The sequence below is a fragment of the Papaver somniferum genome, chromosome 10, assembly GCF_003573695.1.
Source record: "Papaver somniferum cultivar HN1 chromosome 10, ASM357369v1, whole genome shotgun sequence".
In the NCBI taxonomy this organism is placed as follows: Eukaryota; Viridiplantae; Streptophyta; class Magnoliopsida; order Ranunculales; family Papaveraceae; genus Papaver; species Papaver somniferum.
This window is the reverse complement of record NC_039367.1, coordinates 17,151,363-17,161,978: the sequence shown is the minus strand read 5'-3', so window position 1 is coordinate 17,161,978 and position 10,616 is coordinate 17,151,363. Positions and strand designations below refer to the sequence as shown.

The window sequence follows — 10,616 nt, the reverse complement described above, 5'->3', positions numbered from 1 at the left end:
TTGAACTTTGGAGAAGGTACCAATACTTTGTTTCTGTATAAAAACGAGGGATTTTTAATAAAATGTCCATGCGGGGAAATGCAATTAAGAAAATGCCCATGTTTTGACCTTTTCCGTCCCGTTTTTTTTTTTGAAAAGACGGCTAACGGCCGTTAGAGGACAGGTGGCCTTAACCAGTCATGTCAAAAGACCTTGTAGCCCTTAATTATTTGAGTCGGTCTGAGTTGGGACGGTGAGTCAGTTTGAACTCAACTCGTCTCAGTCCAAGCAACAGTCAACTTGTGACTTGGTGCAAAACCAACACACTGTTCACCTTCTTCCCCCAATATCCCAGTATTCAAACCCATTCTAGGTTTCCATTCAGTGGCATTATTTAAGTGACTCACTTTCTCTTATAATCGCAAATCAATCCACACAAAATTATAAAGAAAAACATCACCATAATACGAATCCTAAACCTCACAATGAACCCTAATTTCAGAAATTATAAACTCTAAATCAAATTCAATTAAAAATCATGAATAATCAATTGATGTAAAATTACAACTACCCAATTAATAAATTATCAAAAGAAGTTGATATAGATAAATCCCACAGCAAAACCCCAATTCCATTGAACTGCTCGTTACATTTACATTCAAAACCCCCAAAATTTTGTCCGAACACCAATTTGACCACCGAACACCACCACTCGCTGGATTTAGATCGAAAGCAATGAGATAACAGAGAAGAAATCATTTACTGAAAAGTCACAGTAGTAAGTTAGATTTGCAATTATATGTTAAGACTTTCCAACCATCAAACGCTATACATCACTTTACAAAACACCGTTAACATCAAATCTAACGAAACAAAGAATTAATAATATTTTTAGAAGAAAGTTTAGCTGGAGGCGCCATTGTTTCCTAGCCAAACTCACCTTTCAAATGTCTGAGATAAGAACATAAGCTGCTGGATAAGAAATTGAATTGGGCTTCTTCTGTTTTGATAAAGAAGGATTATACTCTCGATACTTCTAATATTTTACAGAGACTTGCCACGTCCCACTTATTTTATTTAGCACTAGACCGAGTTAGGAATTTTCAGCCGTTAGACTAATCAAACGGACGGTGAAAGATGACATCAAGATATTCTAGAATAATGGGCAGTTAAGTAACTGCACCTGCAAAAATCTCAACGTGTCAAGTGAGAAATTGACTAAGTCCACGCAATTTTACTGCTTTGATGCGCTCGGATTATGATGTGGTCGGGCCACATCTATTTTGTATGTCCTCTTTAAAAAGTGACACATACTCAAATTAAAAACCTGCCCCCTCTAAATTCCCGTAATTGTTTTATCTTTTTGAGAAAAAATAGGAAGTTAAGACAAAAAGTTAGGTAATAAAACTATTTAAGAGAAAAAATTTATGTTTCACTTTTTAAAGATGGGCCACATACTGGAATGATGTGGCCCGACCACATCGTAGCCGCACCGGCTTTGATGGGACCGGACGGAATTGCTAACGGTATGGGCATTAAATATATATGAGAAAAATGTGGGCACTTTTTTAAATGCATTTCCCCACATGGACAGTTTTTTAAAATTCTCTAAAAACTATTGAGTAGAGTGGTTTCTCATTTTATTAAAGCTCTATCAGAATATTCTCATAAGTTGTTACCACTACGTATCTTCAACAACAAAGGTGCTGAACGAACACATGAAAGACCATAGAAGAACTTGAAGTAAGAAGAATTCAAGTCGTTGTTTGTTGAAGAACCAAGGAAAACAAGCATAGTGGATTTTGAGATAAAAAGTTTATTTATCTTAAATCCCTATGTATTGAATAGTTTGTCACTAAAATTGACAAAAGGGATATTGTTAGAGCAATGCTCGATTGAACCCACAAGTTTCGCTATCTCAAGCTTGTTGTCAATGTTAGATGAACAAAATTATATATATTTCTAGTCTACTAAAGTTAAGTCTCGGACTAGGATTAGAAGTGTCTAGTAATGATAACCTTTGTCCCTGAAAAATTCCCCATGTTGTAGTGAACCAACATACGAATTCAACGTGCCAAAAGATCACTCAATTCCGAGTTATAACGAAGAAGTTATGAATGATTTATCGAAGTAACACTTATAAGTGTTATTGTTGTTGTTGCAGTTCGTGAATAAGAAACACTCCGCGAACTGTTTAAAATGGTTCAAGGATTTGAGCGTGAAGACATGAGTAGATGCCTTTTTTTGTCAAGTTTTTGATGTTTCCTTATTTAGGCAAGATCACTATTCTTCCATACATTATTGATTGACATATTCAAGTGTGTGTGATGTTTTAAACTCCTTCATAAGTTAAATTGTAACTTATTTTACAAAAATACAATTTATACTAAAGTAATAATCTATGCAAAAGTTGTAACATATGAAAGACTCTCAAAATAAGGAGAGTCCTGAAAAGGGAAAATAGCTCACGAACTTGCTTAGGTTTCAAGCAACCGTTCACTATAAATAAAGGATTCATGTAAGCTACACAAATCATCCCTTGGAACAAGAGATAATAAGGTTGTTTTCCACTACTTCCGATCTTCGTGAAAAAGAGTAAGATAATAAGACTTTGTTTTGAGGATAACAAAGCATGAGTTGGTAATAATCTTCTTGATAATTACGCAACTTGTAATCTAGGTTAATTCAATAAATCTTGTCTATTCTAAGGTCCATCTCTTTTGATATAATGTCATTTAAGAATTTTTTATCCTAAACCATAGGTTTGATATATTTTAATTCACGAACGTATACCAACACTAGTTGGTCGAATTCTGAGCTACAAAGAAAACTTCAATTCAGGTGTCTTATAAATTCCTTAAGAAGTTTTAACAAGATATCTATAGATTTGTTCTAGTTGTCCTTGTTATAGAATAATTATGTTTCTTTTTCTGTTTTTAAGAGTATAATAATCCATAATCTACAAGTTTGTTTTGATATTACTTTTACCTTGTAATTATTCAAAACAAACACAAGATTTCCAAAACATTGGTTCGCACCTAAAAGGAAAATCAAAACCGGTGTTTCTGGGATTCAGAACTCAAAAAGTCTTCACTGAGGATGAAGAAACTCTTAGGCTTTAAAGAACACCAGCTAAGGGAATCAAGTGCGTAGAGCCTTGCGAGGTTCAAGAGACGTAAGGATAGCGGTTGTAACTGAGTCACTTGGAGGGTTTGATTCGGTCTTGCACTACATTCCGGTTCGAAGTATAATAGTAGGCTAGTGTCTGTAGTTGGTTAATACTTCTCGGTGTTCAAACTTGATGAGGTCCCAGAGATTTTATGTAGGTACAATTTATCTCGTTGACAAAAAATTTCTATGTCTTTCTTTACATTTTACTTCCGCATTATATTTGCGTTTGATAATCAACTAAAACAATTTTTAACTAAAACTGTATAGAACCTACAAGACTTGTTCTTGAGAATTCGTATCTTGAAATAAATATTAAAAGACTTGTTATTGTTGGAATTCGGTTGACGTACTGTTATGGTACATACTAGGTTGTCTTGGATATTGATTTTTGAGATCGTCCAAGAGTTCTTGCATACAATCAGGTTCACGTATCTTTGATCTAAACTACTGATTGTACAAGAAAGATAAATTGTATATAAATATTGTCCAAGGATCATTAAGTTGTTCTACTTACAATTGTATTAGGTTTTGTCTTATAGGTCCAAACAAAAAAGTTAGTTGCGTATTTTGGTACCCTAGTGTTTTCACTATCTATGCCAAAGTTGTTGCTAAAAAACTCTGGATAGTATCTAAGTATTTGGATTATGCATTTATTTGATCCATGTGTCCAGTCGTGACCACTTCATACTCATCCCCCTCGCCAATGTCATATGAAAGTCGTCCATAGTAGTGTTGAGTGACATTTTCAGGGTATTACCCGCTTGTGGTTTCTTATCCAGTGAGACCTTCAGTAGTTTGTTTTCTTTCTCTAACCGTTATAATATTTCGCACAGACTCAAATCTTTAGGTGTTAATCTGGTCCTACCCACTTGAACAATACGTAAGGCTAAATGAAAATCTATATTGGCAATGGAGTTTAGCCACGAGTTTGACATGTTTATCTGTTTTTTATTATAATTTCTTGGGAATCTTTTTAGTACATTCACTTAAATGGAGAGTGGTAATATGTACGTAGCGAATTCTTCAACTTATTCGGTGGGGATAAATTCTTCAGAAGGATAGATGGATGTCGTCAAAACTAGTGACATTCAACCCCTTCTCGAAGTGGGTGATCACATATATCCGAGTTCGTCGCACTCTTGCTTTTATATTGTTGTTCCCATAACTCTGACTTGCTTGAGATGTAGCCATATATTTTGATTTTGTTTTTCTGAAGATTCTTTCTCTTTGCCTCACGGTGGGCGCCAAAAGATGTTGTAGTGAAAAATATTCTTAAAATACTCCTCGAGATACGCATTTGAAGATGAAATTCTAGCCATTAGATAATACAAGAATATTCCTTGAGACTCATACATGATGATGAAATATGAACCGTTGGATGATTTAATATTATTCCTCGTGATGTGTTCCCGATGGATGGGAAATTCTAGCTTCTTGATGAATCAGCTATTCATTAACTTTGGTTCTTCAATTATTATTGGTAGGAGGGGGTGTACCTGCAAGGACACTCGATGCCTTGATGAATAACAACTATCTGCAGGTTTTTATGGAGTGAAAAAGATTAGAAAATGTGTACCTTTCCAGTTGGAATTCTTCTTCTATTTATAGGTTGTAGATGATATGTATCCAGTCAAGTATCGATCTGGATTCATTTTGGCTATATACATGGAAATGTGATCTCCATATTCGTCATTATCTTTAAGGATAATTAAATTTATATTATGAATATGATCAGTGTATCTGGACTAGTATCTAACCCGAGCCATCATACTTTTCAGGATAATTAGGCTTTGACTAGGTATCTAAACTAATAACCAATCAGATTCATTCTTATTTTTAGGCCTGAATATATATCGGTTTATTTAGTAGATAAGTTCAACTTACCTAATACAATTTATCGAGTCACTTAAAAGATACGACAAATCGGGTTGCTAGTATTTTGTGGACTTAAAATTTAGTCAAGAGCCCCAATTGTCAGTTTTTCCTTAATTGAGTACGATCTATTGACTTAAGAGTTGTTCGACCCATTTTCAGTGTAGCAATTACATGGTACAAACAATTTGTTCAATTGAATTAGAATTTGAAGGACGATTTGAGTTGCTTAGTGCAGAAGTTTATCTTTTTGGGCATGAGCTTTTTGGAGCGGGAAAAGGTTGCATTCGCGGAGTTATCATTTTATGAGGTCCATAATCCCTATTATGACGCCTTTTTCATGATTACGAATTTGTTTTTGTCAGTGGAAACTTCAAAACATTCTTCTAAAATATGAAATTTGAAGCTATTTTTCTTATTAAATAAATAGTGGAAATCGTCAAATAAATAAATAATTTGAGCTATTTTTCTCATTTTATCAGTATCTATTCGTCCATCTACACATCCATTGGATGCAAATCGTCAAACTTGAAATTCACAGCATATAAAAGCCCATGTCCAGTTAGCTTATACCTTGGAGTTAGCCTAGAAGACTGTGGAACAAACTACTTTTCTCATTCAATGCCATTGTGAAGTAACAATATAGTGACCCCACCCTGCACATCTTGGTTCTTGAATGGTTGTCAAATTTTTTTTGATGAATATGAATGGTTATCAATTCCTTACCCTGGTTACTTGATGTGGCTGATCTCCGATCAACGGATCACCTGTTAGTATTAGGATCCTATCATTGACAAACACAACTATACCTTTGTCCATATTTTTGTCTCCCTTTTCTTTTCTGTTCTTTTTGTTTTCACTTCAGAAAAGGTGAAACGGCTCTGATTTCTACTTCTGCGAATAGTGTTGGTTTGATCGTTTCTCAGAAACAATTTTTACATACAAAGACTACAAATAACTCATGGTTAAGTTTCAGTTACGCTAAAAGAAAGAATTCAATTACTGTTAAATCAAATTCCATAAAGTCTGAGATTGATTTTGGTGATCCACATTGGAAACAAAAGTTTCAAGAAGATTTTGAAAATAGGTTCAGTTTGCCACATTTGAATGATGTGTTCGATATAAAGCCAATTCCAACAACATTTTCTCTTCAGAAAAGGTCCATTTATTTATACTTACCATTCATTTTGTGATTCTTGACTTGGGGTTTTGGAATTTTACATCAATTATTAAAAAATTCGGGCTGTGTGCTACAGGAGCTCTCAAAATGGCTATGTAAATGATGATGATAGGGCACTTCTAAAGGTATGTTGTTATCTTATTGCTGTTTTATGCAAGATTTTCCGCTGAAGGTTTTTAGAGTATGACCCAAGTGCTTGAATTTGCCTTCTCTTTCCGTATGTAGGTGGGCATATGTACATGTATAAACTAATAGATCGAGCAATTTTTTAATACACAAACTCAGGTTATCAAATATTCATCACCATCTTCTGCTGGAGCGGAGTGTATTGACCCCTATTGCAGCTGGGTGGAGCAATGGTTTGTTCTTCCCTTCTTCAATTTTTTTTCTTCTCATGGTTGGAACTTTGAAGTACAGCAAAACTCTATTTAGTAAAATGAGCATGTTGTGCATAATTTGGTTGAACCATGTCAGAAGTGGTTCTTCTTAATAATAAGTTACACACTTGTTTTAAAAAAGCATTTGAGGGTTTGCAACAGCGAGGCGCTGCATTTTCTACTAACTTGGTTTGAACCAGGCTTCTCTCTAGAGCATATTATATGTTGCTAGCTTAACATTCCTTCTGATTCCTTCTGCTACTCGTCAATGATTTAAATCTTACTTAGGGTGCATCGTGCGGGACCGCGGATGCAGATATATTTTGAACCTGAGAAAGTAAAAGCTGGAATTGTTACATGTGGGGGCCTGTGTCCTGGTCTCAATGATGTCATAAGACAGGTCAGTGAGTTCGCAAATACTGTTTGTTCAGCCATATGCTTGCAAAGGACGTATGTGTCATGTGTGTATGAAGCACAAATAGCTAGACAATCTACTGCTTCAAAGCTCAAGTATAGGCCTGACGAATGGAATTTGTCCTCTCGGCCAAAGTTATAATTTGCCAATGGCTGAAGCTTACAGCTTTCAATGTCTCCCCCCATGATAATTGCAGTCTCATCTTGTGTAACTGTTGGTAATGTATTTCCATTTCTCTTACGCTCCCACAGATAGCGCTTACCCTTGAAGTGTATGGGGTTCGGAAGATTTTTGGGATTCAGTATGGTTACCGTGGATTTTTTGAAGACTCTTTACCTGAAATTCCTGTGAGTATGCGTGCTTAGTCATGTATGAGATTATCGGTTTATACTGATGGCACTTATTTTGTGTTCCGGACTCTGATTTTTTCCTTTGGCTTTTCAGCTCTCTCGCCAAGTTGTCCAAAACATTAATCTAAATGGTGGAAGTTTGCTGGGAGTTTCCCGTGGAGGTGCTAATATCAGTGAAATTGTAGATAGCATACAGGTAGAACGCCATTTTTCTGTAAATTAGCTCAAATGTATATTTTATATGCTATGTGCAGCTATTTTTTTAATGAAAATACAGATATGTTAATGACATAGCTTAGACAAAGTTACCACACCCTCTTAAGTTTTCTTGAAGACCATCTCATTTGTATAGATACTATGTACTCTGAAACTTCTATTAAATGGAATTTTACTGAAAGTAAAAAAAAGAATGGCTGAATTGTCACTTGTGAACTTACGGTAAAAAAATCATGTTTATCAAAAAGTTAGGTTAACACTCATTTGAGTCATTTTCAAAAAGGGCCTTATAGACCAGCTTCAGAACTGCTTAAGATATTTAAGACCAACTAACTGGGTGATTTAGGCCAGGGGAATCAATATGCTTTTTATACTCGGCGGGGATGGGACACATGCAGGAGCAAATGCAATTCATAACGAGGAACTTTTTCTCCTGATTTCTGCATTGTTAAGAAAACATGATCTCATATAATTTTTGTGTATAGACCGTGTTTTGATTGAATCAAAATTTCACTAGTTGCTCTTTTCATCTCCATGAAAATAATGGACATGAAAATGAGTAAAGGGATGAATAAAAATTTATAGATTAATGCTTGAAGTTGCATGCATAATGCTTGAAGTGGCATGAACAAAAAAGTTATAGATTAGCGCTTGAACCGTGCAAGTCTTTCATGTCTGGTGTGTCAGACTTATATAATGTAATTGGAAAAACAAATAAAAACAAGAAAAGATTAATCCTTATTATGAACTTCTTTTTCTTTTCTTCGATCATTGTGAATTTGGGTGGCCCATTAAGTGCTGTTTTGAGTGCAGTGTCGCAAGAGAAAACTGAAAGTATCTGTGGTAGGTGTTCCCAAAACAATTGATAACGATATACTTTTGATGGACAAGACGTTTGGATTTGATACTGCTGTTGAAGAAGCTCAGCGAGCTATAAATTCTGCATATATTGAGGTGGGTGAGTTTATTTGACTTGCAGTTGCAGTTTTGTAACATAATTTTCTGAATTTTTCATATGTGTAATACGTGTTCAATTTATACATGATCCTTTCAGGCACGTAGTGCTTATCATGGTATTGGCCTGGTAAAACTAATGGGAAGAAGCAGTGGTTTTATAGCTATGCAGGCTTCACTTTCAAGTGGACAGATTGATGTCTGTTTGATTCCTGAGGTGTGTAACACTTTTGATCCCATGCACAACCACACACGATTAAGTTTCACTCTTCTTGAACACTCATGTTAAGATAATCTCTTTGATAATTCAAATTCAGGTGCCCTTTAAATTAGGTGGACCTTATGGTGTCTTGCGCCATTTAGAGCATCTAATAAAGACAAAAGGATCTGCTGTTGTTTGCGTAGCTGAAGGAGCAGGGCAGGTAGCGAATATTTTTGTAAATGAAGAATAAGAGAACACTGTTTAATTCAAACTGATAGGATTGAAACTTAAATCAAGTGGATGTACCACCTTTACTTTTTTTATAATCCAGGATTTGTTAGAAAAGTCAGATGCAAGAGATGCATCTGGGAATCCGATACTTAGAGATATTGGAGTTCACATCCAGCAGCAGGTTAGGTTTCCTTACTGGCTCTCATTTTGTGAGTTGTTCTTTTTTTTTTCTTTCTCCAAATACAGATTTGTCAGTCTGATGTCCAACTAAATACAGTTCAAACTATCTTTGAATTGCGTTAAGAATCCACAGTCTGGTAGTAACATTCTTTACTCTGATAGAAATGTGCTTGTGGACTTTTTATCAGATCAGGAAACATTTTAAAGAGATAGATGTTCATGCTGATATTAAATACATCGATCCCACTTATATGATCCGTGCATGTCGTGCCAATGCCTCCGATGCTATCCTCTGAACTGTACTTGGCCAGAATGCTGTGAGAAATTTTCTACCTCTTTTAGTTTTGCACAGAAAATTCTTTGCTTGATTAGTATCTATATACCCATAAGCACACTAGTATGACCTGAAAACAGCAAATAACATATTGAAAATTCTTTTGCTGTTTTAATGAAAATGCAGGTACATGGTGCTTTTGCTGGTTACAGTGGTATTACAGTGGGAATATGCAACAGCCACTACGTGTACTTGCCCATTCCAGAAGTCATTAGCTCAACCAGGCGTGTTGACCCCGACAGCCGAATGTGGCATAGGTGTTTGACATCTACAGGCCAACCGGACTTCCTCTAACTGCATCGATAATATTCCTTTGTCCCAAATTTCCATTATGCAACAGATAGCTTTAGATAAGGGCGGAGGAAAGATTAAGCCACTACAACGTGGACCTCTGTACCGGTGGACGGGCAACCCTTTGGGTCTACTTCTCATTCCACTCTCATACGGGCCTAGCTTTGATACCATGTTAGAAGTTCTTAGAAGTTAACACACCACAGAATTACTGCTTATGAGACACAGTAAAACGCAGTACGGGGTGTTTTTGTAATCCATCAGATGTAGGTGTGGAGTGTTAGAGGCCTATTCATTTTTCTGTTGTTTGTGTTCTTTTTTTTTAGTACGCATAGGTGTATTTGAGTTCTGCTGCAGTCTGGAAATAAACAGTCCATTACACGTTAGATTGAGAAAGCTTTCATTAAGGGGCACTTTGTAACTAAGACTGCAATTTAGAGATTAGATTATGATAATCTGATTGTTAAAATTGACTCATGCTTCAGAAATCAATTAGACTAAGAACTCCTTTCTCTATGATCTTTGTTTAGCGCATGAACCAAGTAGTTGAACTTATAACGTGTGTAATTTCCAATACTGTGCGCTTCCAATAGATAGAAAAAGGTAATACTCCCAGCGGAAGGTTTCAGGAAAAAAGAAGAAGTACTCCGTACATAACTTATTTGTCTTTTACTGCAGGATTTGTCATTGCAAAATACGCGTATATTTTAAGCTTTTGTGTTGCAATGCAAAATTTGTACATTATGCAAGTGGGCTGTAAAATTCATTTTTAGTTCATTCTGTTTACATATAGGATCTTTTTGTTTTGTACTCGTAGATTAAAGATGAAGTTCCCCCCTAATTGATCCAGAGTTCCATTGATCA

The 10,616-nt window shown here is 35.5% G+C and overlaps 1 protein-coding gene and 1 long non-coding RNA gene across 2 annotated transcripts; one reads left to right on the top strand and one right to left on the bottom strand.

Annotated features, from left to right (window-relative positions):
* Positions 1 to 487: 487 nt before the first annotated feature.
* Positions 488 to 1,038, bottom strand: LOC113316958. The gene is made up of 2 exons (XR_003343137.1): positions 920 to 1,038; positions 488 to 741 (listed from the first exon to the last, which is right to left on the bottom strand). It is a non-coding gene; the product is annotated as an uncharacterized LOC113316958 (long non-coding RNA).
* A 4,570-nt stretch (positions 1,039 to 5,608) lies between these two features.
* On the top strand, positions 5,609 to 10,229 carry LOC113319627 (ATP-dependent 6-phosphofructokinase 5, chloroplastic-like). The gene is made up of 13 exons (XM_026567872.1): positions 5,609 to 6,181; positions 6,279 to 6,327; positions 6,428 to 6,561; positions 6,868 to 6,979; positions 7,246 to 7,341; positions 7,439 to 7,540; positions 7,907 to 7,981; positions 8,374 to 8,514; positions 8,615 to 8,731; positions 8,832 to 8,936; positions 9,048 to 9,128; positions 9,316 to 9,444; positions 9,588 to 10,229. The coding sequence occupies exons 4-12, from the start codon at positions 6,890 to 6,892 to the stop codon at positions 9,421 to 9,423; spliced, it is 915 nt and encodes a 304-aa protein (XP_026423657.1). The 5' UTR covers positions 5,609 to 6,181; positions 6,279 to 6,327; positions 6,428 to 6,561; positions 6,868 to 6,889; the 3' UTR covers positions 9,424 to 9,444; positions 9,588 to 10,229.
* The last annotated feature ends 387 nt before the right edge of the window (positions 10,230 to 10,616 follow it).

Bases quoted from the DNA above. Each gene is read 5' to 3' on its own strand.
- LOC113319627 (XM_026567872.1), top strand. From the start codon at position 6,890: ATGCAGATATATTTTGAACCTGAGAAAGTAAAAGCTGGAATTGTTACA. The intron at 7,342-7,438 runs GTGAGTATGCGT...TTGGCTTTTCAG, and splicing joins ACTCTTTACCTGAAATTCCT to CTCTCTCGCCAAGTTGTCCA. The intron at 9,129-9,315 runs GTTAGGTTTCCT...ACTTTTTATCAG, and splicing joins GAGTTCACATCCAGCAGCAG to ATCAGGAAACATTTTAAAGA.